Genomic DNA, 20,903 nt, shown 5'->3' on the forward strand with positions numbered 1-20,903 from the left:
GGGGGCGGCGGGGGCGCCGCGCAGCCTGCCCGCCGGCCTGGGCTCCCTGTGAGTGCGGGACCGCGCGGGGCGGGATGAGCAGGAGGGCGCGGAAGGGATGCGGGGCGGTCCCGCCTGATGGGTGGCATCTCTTTTTCCAGGAGCCTGGTCAACGGGACCTTCTCCGAAGTCAAGGACAGGATGTTTTCCCACCTGCCCTCCCTGCAGCTGCTGTAAGTATGGCACTGGGAAGGAGCACGGCCAAGTAGCACTTCGCCCCTTCCTCCTGAATAAAGTCCCTTTAAGCATAGAGCCTCCCAGTTTCTCCTGAATAGAGTTCCCTTTCCCTTGTAGAAAGGGAGAAAACGGGTAAATCCCCAGCTTGCACAGTCCCCCGATGTAGCTGCCGTTTCATAACAGGGGATGCATTTTCTGCTCAGAAACCACTTCATAAAATGTGTATTTAGTTACTAAAGGAGGGCAAAATGTTTTATGATGCCCTAAGTTCCTCTTTTTTAAACTTCAGCTTTAGTAAGTTTAAGGCTAAGTTTTGTCCCCCAGAGTCATGTGGTGGTGGCTCTCATTCCTGTTCACTTTGTGCCCGGCAGTCTGGCACTGGCTTTGTGACGTTGTGGGCACAATAGGGTCAGCAGAGGCTGCCAGGACACACTTCAGAGGGAATCCTCTGTGTGTGGAGAGCTGGTGTTGTCTGCAGCATGACTCCGTGCTTCAGCGTGTGGCTTGGAGGGTGGGCCCTTAGATGCCTTCTGACCCCGCAGTCCTCTGTCCCAGGAGAGAGTGGTCTAGCTCCTAGCACTTTGCAAGCTATCCCTCCTTACTGACTGACCCTCGGCAACCTGCTTGGTCGTGCCCATGTTGCAGTTAGGTATGTGCCTCCTGCTCCAGGAGCTTACCCAAACTTGCTTAATTTAGCTGTCCTGGGAGGCAGCAGGGAAGATACAGACAGAGACTGCGGTACAACCCCCCCGGGGAGCCTGGATACTAATTTCTCTGGTAGTCTGCAGCGAAGCTGAGCAGCAGCCTGCATCCTGCCTCACCCAGTGCAGCCTGTCCTGATACCAACCAGGCCCTCCACCCCATAAGGACTGACTAACCCTCTCCCCAGGAAAAGATACACTGCAAAGAAAAATCCAGCAAAAAGACCCAAGGCCAGCCAGAAACCCAGGCTGAGTGCTTGCCCCAGAGCTAGATGTTAAAACTAGTCTTAGCAAGAGGTAGTCTCTAAAGGCATTTGGTAGCTGATGGCCAGGCTCCTCTCCTTGGGCACCCCACCTCCTTTGACTCAAAGGCCTATCTTCCTACTGGGACGAGCAGCACTCCATGCAAAATGCTGGGGAGAAGTGGGCAAAGCAAGGGGTGGAAGCTCTCACCTGCTTTAATGTGAAACCGGCCCCAAAACCAAGTTTTTATGAGAGTTGGGGGTCAGTACAGAGCCCCCAGCAGAGGGACAAAGACCTTGCCCACCAATAAATGGCTGCAAACAGCGGACTGGGAAGGAAAGGGAGGAATCCATGGGTGAGAAACTGTGGGTGGAAAATTAGAGATGGGGGAATCTGGCTTGTTTTGGATGGTGGTACTAGGAAAAGGGAAGAAGACCAGATGAAGGTTGTCCCTTTTCCTTAGCTGTAGTAGATTTCGTGGAGATGCTGGGGTGTGTAGGGTGGTGGGGCAGAGATGGGTTGTTGAGGAAGGCAGAAGTTGCTCATGACACTTTATGTGGTAAGTCAGATGTGGGAGCACCACACCTTGGGCACTGACAAATTCTGTTATTTAGTGTAATTTGTGACTTTTTCCTTAAAACATGAGAAAAAATAATGATTAAATGACAAGGAGCTGCATGCATAATTCTGCACATGGACACCCCAGGACGATGTCGTCTCTGGCAGTAATCATGGTAAAATAGTAGTGCAAGGATTTTGTTTTGGTGGTCTGCATCTTTGTCAGATTTCTTTGGGATAATTTAAGGAGCATTTGTCTAGTATTAGCATAATATCCAGGGATCACAAGGAAAGTTTGCATTTCATGTTCATTAGTCTTCTAAATTAATTTTAGTAAAATGCCTAAAACCATACAAAAGGAAGATTAATCAGTTGCTCTAATAAAGCAATTCGTGCAGACATATTCATTCATAGGGGAAAATGCTGAGATTTTCCAAAAATTATTTCTTTTGAGTAGTGTTCATTTTTTAGACCAAATAAGAAATTTTGCTATTTTTTTGAAAGGAGATTGCCCTCTCTGCCTTTGAACATCAACATTTTGAGATGTCCACTGTTGTGCTTTGATACAGCAAGGAATGAACTTTGCTGGCAAAACCTCCTTAACATCCTTCTCCCTGGTGGCCTTGTCCTGGCTCAGGTGACAGCTTCTCTGGTGCAGCTCTAACATGTTTTGTCCCTGAAGTTCACACGCGAGGAGGGCAGGGCAGTGCCTGGAGGAGGCAGCACTGCAGCTCTTCCTCACCACCTGTGGACACAGGGCTTTGCTTTATAAAAGGAGCAGGATTCTATCTTGGTGTTTTGGATATGTCTGCGTTTCCAGCTGACAAACTGGCTGCTGTCCTCCCACACTGCAGGCTGTACCCCATCTGCAGGTCAGGCTTGGAGCATTGCCCTGGGAGCATGGAATGAGTGAGCACTGGCCCACTGTGACTGCATAAATGAGAGCTGGTGCTTGGGAGCTTAGGATTGGTGCTGAGGTGGACTCTTAAAAGTTGTCAGTGCAGCCGGAGGGTGGTGAGCGAATGGGGCCCACACTCAGCAGACATGCTATCTAATGATGGCTTGTTCTGCTCAGTGGACCACAGAGTTGAGGACCAGGTTACATTTAGCCAAGGTCAATGGCACAGCAAGCATTTTTCCTGGGGAGTAGTGGACGTTAACTACCATCATGTAATGCCTTTGATTTTTTTTTCAGTAGACCATTCCACAGTATTTTATGTGTGCTGCATTGTTGGGGCAACATGGGCTCAAGTCAGTAAGATTAGTTTGGTCACGGGCAATAAACAGAACAGGCATAATCCAGTGTGTCAAGTTTTAATATGCTTTCCTAATGCCCGCTCTCCATTTTCAGCTTGCTGAACTCCAACTCCTTCACTGTTATACGAGATGATGCCTTTGCTGGTCTCTTCCATCTAGAATACTTGTAAGTTTGGTATTTTATGTCCTTTATAAATAAAGACGTTTTGATAAGTTGCCAAGACTCCTGCTGCAGAGCCTTGGTCTTTACTGTGATTCCCAGGAGCAGGGGAACTGAAGGATTTATGTTCCACTCCTGTGCAAATGTTCTTTACGATGGCTGACGATTTTTCAGGGGTTACAGTGCATTTTTAAAAGATACAGTGAATGCAAGGTGTCTCTGTGCAATTCCAGCACACCAAAAAGGCATTGCTTAGCAAGAGCTTGTCTTGGCTTTCCAGAACAGTGCCATCCCTGTTAAGGGGATTTTAACCTCAGGCAAGAGGTGGGGAAGCCTGTCCTGACCTGTGGGCAGCCTGAGGAGGAATTGCAGAGTGCTGGTATACTGCCCAGAACAACCCTAATTCTTCTTCTCTTTTCCCAACTTTTGTCTCCTACTTTGCCTTTTTTCTGATACACTATTTAATGTTCATAGCATTTATCTTGATGTAACTAATTATAAATACATAAATGTATATATACATATATTTCATATAACATAAATTATTGCAATTATTTATATTACTATTTAAATTTATTTAACTCTCCTTTTGTTTACATCATTCACTTAGTTGATTTTTGCAATCCTTTCTTTTTCTGATCCTTATTTTTGTTTATTTTTAGTTCACCCTTTTTTCTTTTAAAAAAAAGTATTAGCCCTGGTACAAGGTTGTCTTCCCTTCACACTCCAAAGGACTGGCATTTCTCTGTGTAACTCAATATGAGCTGGTGTGTTTGACCTATGAATAAAGCCTGAAAAAATTCCTCATTCCACCCACCTTTCTGAGCTGAAATGCAGCTGTGGAAAACATTTGTCCTTTTCTATAGGAAGACCAATGCTCATAAAACTGAGTCTTGCTAAAATCTTGAAGGCAAATAGATATTATGGTGGGGTAGATTCAGGGTTAATAGTCTGGTACATATGGAGTAGCCAACAATGGAATTTGCAGATAATGGTAAATGGTATACGCTAAAATCCATGATTCCGCTACATCTGGATTTTTCAGAGATAGCAAGTTATCTAAGCACTCTCTTTTCCTCGTATCTACAGGGAAAAATTATTTGCATCATGTTTGTAAAAAGGAAGAAAACCATTTTTTGTTGTATCATTAGTGACCTGCTTTCAAGTGCTGATGAGCTTGTCCCAGCAGCATAGCATACATCGTGGTAGTTGTACTGGTCACTGCAGCCAGACCCCTGTCTGAATTAAACACCCTGCTCTCCTCAGCTGCTCAAAGGGCAAATCTCTGTCCCTGACCACCAGCTGCAAGCCAGGGAGCAGGATGGAGAGTGGTAAACCCTTACAGTTTCAAATTCTTTTAGCAGCTGAACAAGTGGTCTCAGTTAATGGTTGTGGTTGCCTTTCTTGCCAGTTTCCTCTTCCCAGCAAATCACCCCTCCACCTTTTGGGAACTGGCTGTGAGTGGCCTTTCTCTGTGATTTGTTTTTTTGGCCATGCAGCCAGTAAAACCAGTACAGCTTCCATAAGTCATGTCTCTTAGTTACGAGGGATCAGATTTTGTAGAGAAGAAGGAAACCTCACTGACAAACAGGAATGACAAGTGTCTGTGTGTACAAAGCAAAGTCTCTGGCTGAAGAGCAGCTGGGGAGCACCCACAGCTGGTACTTGTATATATGTGTAATATATCTCCAGCTGTGTCCTGCTGCACTTGCAGCACTCATAATGGCATTCAATGCACCCTTAAGCTGACTCTGTGTACAGAGTCTGGGTAAGACAGGTCTGATAAAGACGGGAGCTTTGCTGGTGAACAGACTGGAATTCCTAGGGTAGCATCTGTTGGAGGCCAGGTTTGGTGATTCAAGGATCCAGCAAATTACTGAGTCCCAGCTTTTTGCAGTATGTGCAGTGAAGCCCTATTTATTTGCATGGACCAGTGAGCTGGTGCTGTGCAGGGATGCCAGGTGCCAGTGAGGGTGCCAGGAGGCAGGGTGGCTTTCTGCTCTTGCAGATTGAATTTGTGGCCCCACACAGCCTGGAAAGGGCTGATCTGCCTCTGACATCTCCCATGTAGACACAACACTTTCTGATCTGCACCCTTTGCCTGCAGTCAGGGTCCCAGTCACTTCATGAAGGATTTTTTCTACACCTAAACTGCAAAACCAAGACCACTTGTCATCTCCTGCATTCCCATCTTGACTCTGTTGAGACGAGACCTTGTCTCATAGCATTTTTCCTCTAACTTCTCTGGAGGGCAGGCAGAGCTGCTTAGGAATAAGGGAGGCACCTTTATCTCACAGACTTTTTATAAAATCAGCATACAGTTGCCTTCATCCAGGTATAGCTGTATCATGCAATATCTTGATGGCCACCTGGCTGCAATCACTTTGCAGGGATGATGGTGTACTTAGGGATGCGTCCTCAAGTGCTCAGGGGTCAAGATGCTCAAATATCAGCTCTTTCTTTAAATGCTGACATGCAGTCAGGAGGAGCAGCATGCTGCTGGAATCGATATGTGCCTGTCATTATTCCCCCAGTGCACGGGGCCGTGACTTGTGTGCAGCCGGCACCCTGCAGAGATGTCCTGGCTGGAGAGAGCTGAACTGTGGCAGCCAGAACCAAACCAAGGCAGCAGTCTTGCCATTTGTGCAGATGTCAAATGTGGGCAGTTCTAGTGTGGGTACGGAGGTGGCACTGTGTGTGTGTGCAGCCACGGGAGCTCCCCATCAGAGCAGGCCTGCAGCCTGGGCTGCCCTGGCACTGCTGTGCTGCCCCTGGTTTGAAAACGCTGGTGATTTGTGAGAGGGGAAGGTAGGACTTTAGCTTCTAAAGTCTGTCTCAGGAGCCTCTCCTATGCAGGTCTCTTGCCTCACACAACACATCCTGAGAGGATTACCAAGAGAGGAATAATTTTTTTTGCCTTGTTCGCTTTGTTCCTTTTCTGCTGGACATTTGTGTCATGTGCCATCCCTTGTGCTGCCAGGTACTTGCATTGTTCCTTGCAGTCCACCCAAGGAAAGGGAAAAAGGAACGTGAGCAGCTCCACTGAGACTTCCCACTTTTCAGTCTGAAGGAGCTGCCCAGAAACATGCTGAATCTGGCAAGCATAGCTTAAAGCACTGTGATGCTAATAATAATGTTTCTTAAAGTATTTAAAAATATATATTTTTTTTGCCTAGATTTATTGAAGGAAACAAAATTGAAACCATTTCAAGAAATGCATTTCGTGGCCTTCGTGACCTGACTCACCTGTAAGTTATTTAACACTTGGTAGAGTGATTTCTACTTGAACAAAACTCTCCTGGGAGACCACTGTTTTTTCTGCTACACAGAAAACTTCTCTTCCCTCTGTGTCAGCTTCCTCCTGATGTCAACAATATGCCTTCTGTAAATTAAAAACCAGCCTTAGAGCAATTCCTGCCTGGGCAGCACTGCCACATGTTGGGCTGCCTGTGTGCAGGCACAATTGGGACTGGGATGACACTGGTACCCCCAGTGCTGCACTGGTACCACCACCACCACACTGCCTACGCATGATTAACATTCCTCCTGCTTTTCAGCGTGCTCAGTGATTGCTCTGTGGGTTACATTTGCACCTGGGCAAAAAAAAAAAAAGCTTTAAATATTTTACTTTCATGTGAACTTCAAGCAATCTCCATTCTTGAATGAGAATAATTAATGCCTGTTCCTGGTAACTTCTAAAAGTGCCAGTGGCTGGACAGTACCGGATAATTAACAACCTGTAAGTGAGTTCAGACTTGAGAAGAATTGCAAGATAAGAGGCAGCAATGATATTAAGCTCTAACTTTCTTTTTTAGTTCTTTGGCCAATAACCATCTCAAAGCTCTGCCAAGGGATGTCTTCAGCGATTTAGATTCTCTAATTGAACTGTAAGTAATGAGGATTTTTCTATTGGCCGCCTGCTTCTGTTGCTCTTGCTCTCAGTTTTGGGTTCCGAGTGTGTGGTGCTGTATCTGGTATCTACACAGAAAAAAAAAGTGTATTTTTTTGTTCTATCTTTTTTTCATTTTGTAATTATTTGCTTGATAGACTCCTTTAAAGTAATTGCTGTTTCTTAAATCACTGTTGCTTCTTGTGATGCTGTACATAGCTTGTGTTATTGTACTTCTTTCTGATGTCTCATGTAAATTGTGTTTTAGGGAAAGGGAGACAATTAATTTTAAAACTACAGTTTCTCTGAACATTTTTCCCTGTTATTATTACATGTATTCCCTGAGATTATTTTAGTAAAAGGGACTAGTTAAAAAAATAAGCTATTTTTCCTTGTTTTTGAGCAGTTGTAGTACATTGCTGACATTCTGTCAGTATTTCCTTGTACAATTAGGATTCCCCTATTTTTGGCCTGGCTCTTCCAAACAGCAAAGTAAAATTGTAAGCCACAGAAACTGCCAAAGGATCAAAGAACAAGTACAGTGCTGAAATTGCATATACATTAGTAGGAAGAAGTTAAATTGACTCTTCACCAGCAGCGACTCAAAAAATACAAGTCTTATATCTGTATTTCACATCTGCAAGGTTGCTCTGTCAACCAGCAGTACTGGAACAGTTTAGGGAAGGAACGAGAATTGTCTGTGTCAGCGGTCAATGGTGCAAAGGAGGCTTGCAGCAGACAACCTGAGGGTCAGGATGTATTACATTACAGTCCTCATCCTGTGAAAACTTACCAAAAAAGTAACTTTACACATGGATCGCAGTGCTCCATTACTATGATTATATATGACCACAGACTGCAACCGTTTTCTGAAAAACTTAGTGAAAGAGAGTTCATAATAAAGGAGTCCAAATAAAACTTAAGAAACTTCCCTGTCATCAGATCAGAACAATTCAAGGATACTCATATATTTTGAAATTCAGCATGTCGAGGTAATAACAGTTCTGTAGTACTCATATTGCTATCAACCTTTTCAAATATGTTTATTTCTGTGTGTTTTTTTAGAGATTTAAGGGGAAATAAATTTGAGTGTGACTGCAAAGCCAAGTGGTTGTTTTTGTGGTTAAAGATGACAAATTCCACTGTTTCTGATGTCCTGTGTATTGGTCCAGCAGAATATCAGGATAAGAAGTTAAATGATGTGACAAGTTTTGATTATGAATGCACCACTACAGGTATTCAGAATGTATATTTCTAAGCACACTACAAATGGTTAAATATCAGAAGTTTAGATGATACCCTTTTGCTTCTATGAGCATGACTTGGGGGGAGGAAAGGGTTACTTACATACAAAGCACTTCCAAGTACTAGAACAAGTACAAAATGGGAAAATTACATTTAGAAGCCAAAGTGAGTACTGAGTTTTTATTTGGATTAAGTGATAATGGGAGAAGAGCTCTGACTATTCATATTCCAAAAGACTTGATTATGACTCAATTCGTGGCTTAATTTTCATCACAGAATGCTTTCTATTATCTGGAATGAAACCATATAGTTATGGCAGATGAGCTTCCTAAAACCTCTGTATTTCACAGAAAGCAATGAACATAAGTTCCAAAATGTGGCTATAGCTGTTATCTTTATTTGATAAGTCATGATTTATTAGCCTCAAAGGTGGTGGCAGTAGTGCCAGCAGTTCTTCATGGAACTCCATCAAGTTGAAGAGAAAAGTCCAATAATATTCTGCCTACTGTCTTGCTTAGGATCTCGATTTTTTTTTTTTTTTTAGGTAATGTAAAGCATGCTGAAGGGAGTGAAGAGGAATTTGCATGTGGTTATGCTTATATTTTATGACCAAACTGCTGCAGTTATGTATCTTTAAATGTAGCCATATAACTGAAAATATCAGCTGCAAGTATTGTTTTTCATCCTTTTTGAATAGGATGTCAGCACTCTGCCTTTCTTCTAGACAGTAATATCAAAGGTGTGCAAGTTCTCATCTGTCATCAAGTTAGTCATTATTATTAAAAGACAACAGAAAAGTTGATTACTAGTAATGTAAAATGAAATTTCAGGAAAAGATATGAAAGGTGCTTCGATGGCAATATGTGAAGGAAAAGAGAATGAACTCAGAATTCAAAATAATGTCAGAAGAGAAGCAGAGGTAAAGTGCAATAATCTGCTGCATAAAAGGATGTCAAACACAGGAGAGCAATGAAGTTTAGAACAGTACCAAAGTTACAATCTCATGTCTGCTGAATCACCGAGAGGCAGAAATGCAAAGTAAAAGCAGGCTTTATTTCATTGCTATCTGGTTTAAGCAATTGTGTAGCACTAACAGTGCACAAGAGGAAGCCTTACCTGGTCCTCAAACCTATCCTGACCTACCAGCCCTCTGTCACCTTTCTGTACCTAGACACTGTAAAGTTGCTACAGGTAAAATTCACCCTTAACATTGTCCCTTTGTCCGCTATAAGCGAAATCACACCAAGCATAAATCTAATTTCATGCAGAGTTTTTGGGGGCCAAAGGCATTCCATGAGGCAAGGATTGCCCAGCTGAATATTTGTTCAAATGCCCTCAGAGAGGTGCTCCCACAGCACAGCATTTAGCTGTCACACAGTTCTGCATGACCTTGGCAGTCTGTGGTGCCAGGCCACTGCTCCTTTCTCCTTCTCTGCCATTGCCTCCCCCAGATCCAAAGGGAGTGTAAATATGCCCATATTGCTTCCTTGAGGATTGATTAGTCACAGGCTTAGAACACATACTGTATTCTGAAGTAAAGCAACATACCCCACAGGTGTATTCTCCTTTCCCAGTCAGTGGTGGGCAGGGCTCTGCAAAACTCTTTCATTTGTGTTAGTTTTTAGTATAGTATTTCCCTCCTTTGCCAGGTGGGATCAGACTTTCCATCATTTCTGGTCTCCAGTACTCTGTGTCGAGCATGACTGGATGCAGGATGTGGTAACAAAGCAGTTTGCTTGGTAAAATGTGTGTCTTGTTGGCCCAGTCAGCTCATTGCCTCAGCTGAACTGCTAACAGTGGTAACAGGAGAGATGGAAAGAGGTGCTGCCAAATTTAAAATAAAAAGGCAAGAAACAAAATGATCCTGTTGGTTCTTCACAGAGAAAGTGATTGACAGTATTGGTGACCTGCACTTTTAACCCTTTTTGTGATAGCATCTGTCTTTTCCATTTCTCAGTGCTTGCATCATGGAAGCAGATTAAGCCATTTCACTTCATTTCTTGTCCTTCTTCCTCAACAGTGTGTGAGGGGCCTGTGCTGTGGTTGTGAGCACCACAGGGGAACATGTAACTCACTTTCAGGAGACTGGAAAACAGGCCTTGGGCTCCCACAGCTGCTGGAAACAGACTGTGTGCATGCCTGGGACCTGCTTTGCCCAGACTTGCAGGAAGAGATCATCTCACTGAGATTTGGAAGCTTGTTTTCCCCTTTCTTTACCTGAAAGAGAGGTAGTCCTCTCTTTCCCCACGGTCTGGAAGGGAGGTAGTTTGCAAATTAATAGATGCTGCTCCATTCTTGCTCCTGTGCTGGAGATCTTCTGCAGTGGGAGAAGGGAAAGGATGGTTAACGCTCACTGCTGGCACAGCCAGGTCCCTTTTACTCCTCACCTGGAGTAGAAGTATCCCTGCAGGGAAGAAGGGATGTGAGGAGAGTGGGGCTGAATTGCAGGATACAGTTTCGGAGCAGCTGCCCAAACAGATCATCACTGGTATTTTTCCTTACCATCCTCCAGTGTTCCCTGCACTCTCCTCCTCTTCTGTGCTGGCATCAGTGCTCCTGTGTGCTGGGATCAGCCAGAGCAAGGGCTCCCAGAAGGAAAATCAGCCCAATAAAATTGTTGGGTCCCTCACCCATGATGCTATGGTGCCAGTTCAACCACAGAGGGAACAGAGGTGGAATAAGTGACTGGAGGACAGGGTGACATCCCCACTCTGAGCCAGCTGAAAACAGCGTGAAAACCACGTGTCTTGAGACAGGGAGAGCAAAACTGTGTGTGGGGTTGGAGGGAGAGAGGGACAGCTCATGCAGCCAGCATGGCAGGTGGAAAGCATGGGCTGTGTCCTCTTCCCTTTCCCATCCAGGGGATCCAGCTTAAAAGAGAAAAATGTTAGAAAAGGGCTCCTCCCCAGTCCTGTATTTACTGTATTAGCTCCTTCTAGCATTACAGCAAGGTACATAGAACTAAATCAAGCTCCCAAGGCCTAAATTTTTTGCAAGCCTGACGTGGCAGCCACTTTTTACTGTGTAACCCTGTTCTACATTACCGTCTGGTATTCCCAGCTGGTGCTAAAATCATCATTTACTGCTTTTTACTGATCACAAATGATTTTCCTACCCATTTTCACGTACAGACTGGTTTGTTTCAATTCACAGATTCCCCCAAAGTGTTTCACAATTCTTCAGATTTCAAGAGATGTCTTTTCAAGATTAGGTTTTTTTGTTTTTTCCTCAATATTTAAGAAAATATTGTTATTTTCTGTGACTCTATCTGCTGTTGCTCCATCCTTTAGCTACCTTTTATAACTGGTCAGTTACTTTTGCTTTCTCCATACTTCAGTGTCAGCCCTTTTAGTTTACCAGTGAGAATGAAGATAACTTTCTTGTTTGCCTACCAGCATTTATGAACCAAGCCCGAGCTCTATTTATAATAGTCCCTCAAAGAATGAAGACTGTCATTTCTTTCACAGCTGTGGAATCTGCTCTGTTTGTTTAATGGTAGTCATCTATCTTTATTCTCCAGAAGTGCAACTCCTCAAGGGCAAGGCTTTCAAGCATGCAGAAACAGAGGGTTCTTCATTCAGAAGCAATTATTTCATAATGCACCAAAATGAGGGACTCGAGTGAGGACTTAATTACCATTTCACCAAAATCCCTGGATGCTCAGGCCCTTCCAATGTAGGAGTGCATGGTGAAGACGTGTAGCAAATGGAGCTTAAAACAGAGCAGTGTGTGGTTCTGCAGAGAAATGCCGTCATAGGGAAGATGCCTTTCCTTTTCTACATATCTGTATCCACATATTCCTTCAATGCAGGCCTCCTGCCACATTTTAGACCTGAGTGCTTTGTCAGCTCTGCTACACCATGTGTTTTTTCTGATAATAGTGATCTTGCACAGCTGTTCTGGTCAAAGATGAAATTCAGACCCAAGTCTCCTCACTTTGCCCCAGACTGGTTCTGTGGTGACTGCTGACTTATCCCAGGGTGAATTTTCAAATCAAGTCTACAAAGGCACTTAACTTTTGAGAAACAAACTCTTAAATTCTGGAGTTACACTCCTAATCTTTAAAGGTTGCTCCAATTCCTCAGTCTGGTTGTCTAGGACAAATTTTCCACTGGATAGTAATTTTCAGGTTGGTTGTATTTTATGCCTAAACTACATTATAATGCCCCATAAAACATTATGTTAACTGAGTTTTTGATTACACCACTTTGTCTATGGTCTAGGCAGAACGGGGTTATCCCCAGGCAAACTTCAGATATCATTTCACTTTCTGCCTGGTTTAGCATAACACAAATTGCTAGTGATTAAATTTGCATGACTTAAGAAGTTATTGGACTTCAGCTGGTAGTTGCTGTCTCTCAGCTTGAATGTGATTCTAGCAAGGCCATTTCACTTGACGGGAAAGCAACTTCCAGCTGTGGGGAAAAAGACTCGTCTCTCTATTTCACTGATAGTAGCCAGCCTAGCTGGAAAATCTGAATTATTTAACTATTTGCATATTTGATCTCCTTGACAAATACATTTCCAGAGGACAGTTCATGATACCTAAAGGAGGAGACGCTTTCCCTGTTGCTGCATGCCTAACATGAGCACTGATACTTCCATTATAGCATTATACAAAATCCAGAGTATTTCACGCATTTTTCAGTGTAAATCATTCTAGTCACACACTTACTCTGTGTTTCCAGCAAGAATGTATCCTAACTGTTGTAAATGTGTGTTTCTAGATTTTGTTGTTCACCAGATTTTGCCCTACCAGTCCGTTTCAGTGGATACGTTCAACTCAAAGAATGATGTGTTTGTAGCCATTGCACAGCCCAGCATGGAGAACTGCATGGTGCTGGAGTGGGATCACATCGAAATGAATTTCAGGAGTTATGACAATATCACAGGTATATGAACACTGGGACTGCAGTCACTGATGAACTGTTGGCATTTCATGAGGATAAGATTTGTAGATGGGACCGGTTTGTTGGGTTTTGTCCTGAATCTTTGTTGAATTTGGCTGATTGAAGTCACTCATGTCTGGACATGAGTGACTCCATGGAGTAATGCATCATTTAACATGTGCATTTAACCTTACTGTAGCTTTTTTTTTCCCATTCTTTTTTTGTCCATTCTTGTAAATTGTTCTGAAGGCACGAACACTTGCCATAAATGTCACATCATAGGCCAGCTTAGCGCTCACTGCCTCAATCATACAGCAAGTTAAAGCAGAAGCTGAAGGAGCACATGGTCTTGCCAAACTACCTGCAAAACAGAATATAAAAAGAATCTATTGTGTGTAGAAGGAAACAGGTCTGAAGGATGCTTTCAGGGTGAGCTGACCAGGAAGCCAGTTGAAAATGACAGAAATACTTAAACTCTGGTTGTTACCTAAAGAGATGTGCTGTAAAGCTTCCACACTTACTTTCAATTTACAAACATGCTTACTTAACATCTTGGCCTGATCATACAAAGAGCCTGTGTGGATGCCAGATGATGTTCTAATGCTGATTTTCTAATAACTGTTCTGTCCCTAACCAACACTTGTGGTGCTCAGTCACACCATGACAGCAGAGACAGACTCTTAAGAGTTGTTATCTGCTGCCTGGTTTCCCAGATACTCCAAGCCAGAGGTTTTGAAGACTCAGGAGCTAAATTTATCCATGGAGCATCTTTCCGTCCTGTTGCTTGTTGTGTATTATAGATTATTTTTTACCTTACATTTTGGGAGACATAGAGTATGCTGCATCCTCATCTGATGTTGAATTCTACAAAGGCAACAAGCACTTACCTCCTCAGATCAGCTGTGTGTGTAACTAATGAAAGTTTACAAGAAGCTACCCCTCTGTCAGGAAAATTTGGAAATGAAAAATGTTACTTTTTTAGGTTTCATTGTGTTCTGGTAGATTAGGATAAAATGGGATGTAAACTGAGAAGTCAACAGCCCAGGGAGAGCTAGCTGAGCCCTAGAAAAACTGCAGAAATGAAACTGAGAGTTTGAGTCATTTGCAAAGACAGCTGCCTTTCAGGGTGTCTCACCTGCCTCTGAATGACTTGATTTCTGCCAGGGACTTATGTCCTAGCTGCAAACCCAGAGTTTGTTCCTGGAAGGTCTGAGCTTGAGCTCTGGACTGAAATGTACGTGAGCCTGAGATTTTTGCCAGAGGACACAGGCACATAAAGAGCCTCCTGCAGAGCCTGAAGAGTGTTTTGTAGAGCTCTGGAGCCAGCTCTACAGAGAATTTCACTACTTACCCGTGCTTGGCATTTGGATATCTAAATTTAGGCTTCTACAACATGGGCTTATGGAGCTGAGCTAGTTGTCAAAGTTGCCTTTACAGTGAACATGCAGAGAAAGGCATTGCTGTCCTCTGCAGAACGAGGCAGGGGACAGGTGAAAGCTCTTCTAGAGTGTGTTTTGAGTAAGTTAGATTAGAAGGAGCCTGGATGATCAGCTCAAGCATTCATACTTGTGCTGCAGATACCTTGCTGTACTTGAGAGGAAGGTACGCCCAGCTCTCCTGCCCTGGGAGGGTGGCAGATCATCCCAAGCCAGCTCTGAAAGCCATGGGTAGGGGACCAGCAGAGGAGCCAGGTCAAATCTCCTGTGGTGACTGACCAAGCATGCATTAGGGAACTTGTGCAACTATAGTTCTACTTAAACTGTGCTTCTCAGAGGAACTCCTCTCTGCTTCCAACAACACCCATTATAATAGTCTTGTTGTTACTTTTGTGATGTGGTTCTTGTATAGTGTAACTTGACATTCTCAAAACAGATCATAACCTGATCTGATCTATCTGGCAACTGCAGTATTTCTAAATATTTCTAGTTTACGAAATCTCAAGAATACCTAAAAGAAACAACAGAGTTAGATTTATCTTTTCATCCTGCTGTCAGGTGATATATCCACAAGATGCATCTATATTTCTATGTACAGTAGCAAAAAGCTGACTCTAACCCTTCTGGAGCAAGAAAAATATACTATACTTCATTCTTCTAGTTAAGATGGAAAGATAGACATTACAAGAATAAGAGAATTTCAGATGCCTGATGAATGGCAAGATAAAAATTCTTGTCATTTTAAAATAATAAAATATAGCTTAAATAATTGTTTTGGATATTAGGGGCCATCTGTTTGAACAAACAGAGAAATAGAAAGTATTTTGCATAAAAAGAATTAGCATTTTATGGTACATCATACTTGCACACCTTGCAGGGTGGGACAAGTCATCTCTCCAGTTACTGGGAAGCAAAAGCTTGAAGAGACACTCTGATGGCATGCAGCAGAAGACAAAATTATGAGATGGTGCAGGTTTAAAAAAGGGGGGAGAGGTGATTTGGTAACATCTGTGGTGTAAAGGTGCTTTGTGCTGTGCTAATATATGTGTTGTTTTGTTTTCTTTCTTTGGGCAATAGGTCAGTCTATAGTGGGATGTAAAGCCATTCTTGTTGGTGACCAAGTCTTTGTGGTGGTGGCACAGCTCTTTGGTGGCTCACACATTTACAAGTTTGATGAAAGCTGGACGAAGTTTGTCAAATTCCAGGATATTGAAGTGTCTCGCATTTCCAAGCCAAATGATATAGAGCTTTTTGAGATAGACAACGAAATGTTTTTTGTCATAGCAGATAGCTCTAAAGCAGGTTTGTCAACAGTGTATAAGTGGAATAACAAAGGATTTTATTCATATCAGTCTCTCCACGAGTGGTTCAGGGACACTGATGCTGAGTTTCTTGATATAGATGGGAAATCACATTTAATCCTCTCTAGCCGTGCCCAGGTGCCCATTATACTCCAGTGGAACAAAGCCTCCAAAAAGTTTGTCCCACACAGTGAAATCCCCAACATGGAAGATGTCTTGGCTGTGAAGAGTTTCAGGATGCAAGATGACCTTTACATCACTCTCACAAGATTCATTGGTGACTCCAGAGTTATGAAATGGAATAGCAAACAGTTTGTGGAGATACAGGCTCTTCCATCCCGAGGAGCCATGACACTGCAGCCTTTCTCCTTCAAGAACAATTACTACCTAGCCTTGGGAAGTGACTATACCTTCTCCCAGATTTACCAGTGGGATGGTGAAAAGAAGATATTCAGATTATTTAAAGAAATCTACGTGCAAGCACCACGGTCTTTCACAGCTGTGTCAACAGATCGAAGAGATTTTTTCTTTGCCTCTAGTTTTAAAGGAAACACTCAAATATTTGAACATATCAAAATTGACTTGAGTTTATGAAAAGCTGCTGGAGTGAAATTTATGTAGAATGACATTTATACACGAACAAAGCAAAAAGAGACCTTTCCAAAAACAGGATGCACCTATGGAGTATGATGACATTTTCTGAACTTTTCAAACTTGCATATTAATCAGGGACTGCATTTACTTGGTTAATGCATGACATGTCCATTTTATCCTTTTTCAAAGACACTTTGCAATTTGTAGTCATTCAAAGAGGAGTGCAGTGCATTAGGATTAATGTTGACATCTAAGAGAATGATCTAAATTTTATCCAGCAAACTACCTTGAGTTGAACATCTCATAAAGAAAGTGAAGAGTGAGCCATGCAAAACATAAAAATGATCTTGACTCCTAAACGAACAGTAATGTACGTTTTAATATTAGAGCCAGTTCTTCATGGTTGCTGATGAATTGTAAAAGCAAATGGGAACATTCCAGAATACTCTTGAGTTCTCTCTTCAAAATCTGTCTTTCTGGTTCACAGTAAATCCAAGGCATCACTTAAATTCATTGCAGACTGAAGGGAGAGTCAAAATCTATTGCCACTTTTCTTCCATTATTCACTTTTTTCAGCAACAAATTGTGCATAACAAGTAGCCCAGCCCACAGTAACTGGCTAGCCAGGAAAAGAAGTGTGTGTCTTCAGGACTGTGAGATCTTATCAAGTTAACATAGACAGAAAATACCAGAGGTCTGCATGATGCCATGAACAAATCAACTACAAATCCTACCCACTTTCTGTTTTAATAGGTATTCCAGAAATACATCCCATTTTGCCCGAACTCAAAATTTTGCTGATGATTCCCAGTAGATTCTGTGTGTTTAACGTGTTACTCTGTTGTGAACCCTCATTCCAGAAGGCAGAGCTTAAGCTTTGCCTGAAACACATATCTACATCGATGCACTCCCTGTTGTAGCTCTGTACGCAATGAGGTGATTTATTGTCTAGCGTTTCCCCTCTAGCACATCTCATAAGCAATAAATTCAGGTTTGGGACATCAAAGTTGTATTTGGGGAATTCTCCTTCTAACTAAAGTCTGTGACTTCAGGATCACTAAGTCATCTGAAACCAAGCAGCTGGAGTGTTTCAGACTAGAGCTAATCCTGTCTCCAAGAAGGATTTCCACTGGGTGAGTCCAGGCTGTTGCCAGGCTGCCAATCCATTGAAGGCTGACCAGCAGGATGTGGACAGACTGTACTGCATTGGTGTTTTGGGTGGTTACAGACCAAGGCATTCAATCATCCTAAATAGGGCAATCCTGGCATGCAGAGCCTCCCTCCGGGTAACAGCAAGGGACTGTTTCCCTGGAAAGGTTCTTTGCCACCCTTACCCAACAAAATTGTGTATCAGAGCTCCTGTTTGTTCACTTACACAACATATTTCTTTAAGTTTTCATACCACTTAGCCTACTAGGTTGTTTTATCATGTCTTGCTGCTGCACTGCTGCCTTGGATAATAGGGAGGCTTTGCATAAAGCAGGAGGAGCAAAGGAAACTGTCCTTTATATTTAGGGCTATTTCACCATCCTTCTGCTGAGTGAGTTTCACATTTTTCCCCTGGACATGTGAGACATGGCCTGTGATCACAAACAGAGATGTTCTCATAGGCTTTACAATATCCAGGGTGTGAAGCATGCTGCAGAAGAGGATTATGCATAAGGACTCCTGTGAGGAGTCATAACCTACCAGTGACCTGGCATATCACAGTCTTCCCCAACTTTAACCTCTCTGCTATGAAATGAAGTTATTACTGGCCTGTCAGAGACATAACTCTGATTTTCAACTATGAGTTAGGGTTTTTTTCCCCCCTACAGAAGTGTTCAACCTGGTTTTATTTTTAACTACGCTGGCAACCTGGCCCATCCCACCCTCTGAAGGACTGAGTGCTGCCCTCCAAATCCCAGTGCGGTGTCAGTCCCAGTGGTTCAAGACCAGTAGATGCAAACCAACGTTCTGCAATAGGATTTAGCAATACCTCTCCTAGGATTAAGCTAACAAATCTGGCAAAACAAAGAGATTCATGTTTTGCAGTGAATGCAATTTCTTACCATGTTACCAGTTTACTTTTTAAAATGGATATGACTGGCAAGCAACATTTATTTAGCTTGTGTTGGGACTAGCATTTCAAGCATGGAAGTTTAACTAGAATTAGATATTCTGATGAGGGTGGCATTTCTTAGTGCACTGGCACTTTCTTCTAGGGCTCGACTGTGGTGAGTACTGGTCACTCAGGAAGGGGCATGAGTCAGAGTGAAAAGCTAGTTTAGAGAGATTGGATCCTTGAAGGGAAGCAAGAGGATGCTGGAAAAAGGCTTGTGTATTGAATACCAGGAGATTGTACTGTTTCAAGAGCCAAGGGGATTTTGAGGCTTGACTATCAAGTTGAATTAAATTAAAATGGTCTCTGCAGAGACAGGCTTAATAAACAGGATTAAGTCATCCACAGGAGTCTAGCTCATTCACATGGGACCAGAAGAAGAGAGTGAAGGAAATGAATTCTGCAGGCAGGCTGCCACTTCTGCTGAGTAGCTGTGTTGGTTGGTCAGAAAGCCCAGCTCAGCATCCCTCCCAGCTTCAGGAAGAGTCTGGAGTCAGACACTGGCCTGCCTGTTCTGCTGAGTTCATGCACTGGAGGTCAAAGCAGCTGTGAGGGAGGACAAAAAGCACCAGTTGATTAAGAAAAGGTTATGGTACTTTTCACAGGATTAAACATAGGCAATATCTCAAAAAGAACCTTGTTCTGTTCTTCCTGCTCCCAAGGAAAAGCAGCAGGATGCAGCCATAAAAACAGAAATCACTAATAATTGAAAATATTTTCTGCCTTTCCAAATGCAACCATGGGTTTGTCTCCATGGCCTATATTCTGTAATAAGAATTGTTTTGAATAGTAAATAAAATATGCATATCCATAATTCATTGCAAATGTTAGACCATCAGGACAGTGAAAAAGGATAACAGAACATGCCACCAATAATTTTTAATGTATTCTAAAATACATAAGTCTGTGTAAAGAACATTAATTTATATAAGCATCGATTTAATATGCACTAGCTACAGCAGGAGCATTTTAAGGTTGTATATACACTGAGCTTTTTTTAGTAAAGAGGAGCTGATGCAATCTATGCTACTGACTTGTATGTACTCTTTCATTGTATGAATAAAATGTAGTTAATGTGACTAATAGTGGTGCGTCATGCTTGTTAAAATATCCATGTTGCAAGGATCCACACTGCCAGAGGAATGGACAGGGTGGGCAAACGGGTCCCTGTCTATTTATGATCGGGTTTGGCTTTTGACAAGGTGGAGAAAGCCATGCTCAGATTAGTTACATCTTCCTTCTGTGCCTGAGATAGTTTGGACCTCCAAGGTTTTGCTGTTCCCTGATTTTCCCCTTCACTCTTTCCTTACACCCCATCTAGTGTTAGCAGGATGTAACGCAGCTACTGCTGTGAGTTTTACTCATGAGTTCGGTTCTTTCTTACCACAAAGTAAAGAGATCTTAATTTTCAAAATAATTAAAAAAAAAAAAAATTAAGATACTTAAGTGAATTTCTTACATGCTGAGTAAATAGGAACCAAGCCCTAAAATTACTCCCAAGACTTTCAGATCTTTGCTCTGGGGTCTTTTAAGATTTGTTAAATTTTACTGAATCATTGACATTTACCCTGAAATTGAAAAAAATAAATCAATCAGCAGTGAATACACTTTATTTAAAGCAATCCTTGAGTTTTATCCACTGATCCTGCTAGTCACTAACACAGGGAATAATTATTTTGTTTCCTCTTAGTTCTTCAGAAACAGCACAACTCTCTGTAACTAATTACAGGCTTGTACAATCAAAGACGTGTCTGACATACCATAATGGGATGCAATTGCTGGGATCATTGCTTTCCTTTTGGGTATTCCACCTTTTTATGAGTCACCAGCCCTTGTGGTGTGGTTCACAAACTCCATCATAGCTCAAACATCAGTTGCAAATCAGCACTGTTTCCCCACCTACCTTCCCCTGCTTTCTTTGTCCTTTCTAGGTGAATAATTTTTTTCCACCTATTGCCACATTCTTCAGCTCTTCCTTGGGAAGTATCTATTACTCCTTGAAAGTCATAGCAAGATACCAAGAGAAAAGCATTCCTAAAGAGCAACACGAGATGGTCACTCCTCTGCAAATTTCAAGGGGAAGACAGAGCAGGGTGTTTTTGAAAGGTCAAGCTAAAGGCAGATGTGTAAGAACAGCTGTAAGAGTCCGACTCATCCCCTCAGTCCCACTCACCCTTGGCCCACAGAGATGAGCTGCTACCACTGCTCCCTCTTGGCAGCACTGCTCATAACCAGCAATTACTGAGACTTCTTTTTCACACCCTATCCCAGAAGCAATGGAGCTGAGCTGCTAACACCAGTTGGGTTTCTTTT

At 42.6% G+C, this 20,903-nt stretch overlaps 1 protein-coding gene across 1 annotated transcript; it reads left to right on the plus strand.

Moving 5' to 3' along the window:
* Position 1: 1 nt before the first annotated feature.
* Positions 2 to 19,669, plus strand: LGI2 (leucine rich repeat LGI family member 2; the record flags this gene model as incomplete). The annotated part of the gene is made up of 8 exons (XM_042053371.1): positions 2 to 48; positions 141 to 212; positions 3,070 to 3,141; positions 6,312 to 6,383; positions 6,951 to 7,022; positions 8,090 to 8,259; positions 12,997 to 13,161; positions 15,672 to 19,669. Coding segments are annotated over 8 exons (1,488 nt in total), but the record flags the coding sequence as incomplete, so codon positions are not given.
* Between the last annotated feature and the right edge of the window lie 1,234 nt (positions 19,670 to 20,903).

Source organism: Corvus kubaryi, unplaced genomic scaffold (genome assembly GCF_017639235.1).
Source record: "Corvus kubaryi isolate FWS band 111438036 unplaced genomic scaffold, C.kubaryi_AGA036_p1.0 split1-131, whole genome shotgun sequence".
Classification (NCBI taxonomy): Eukaryota; Metazoa; Chordata; class Aves; order Passeriformes; family Corvidae; genus Corvus; species Corvus kubaryi.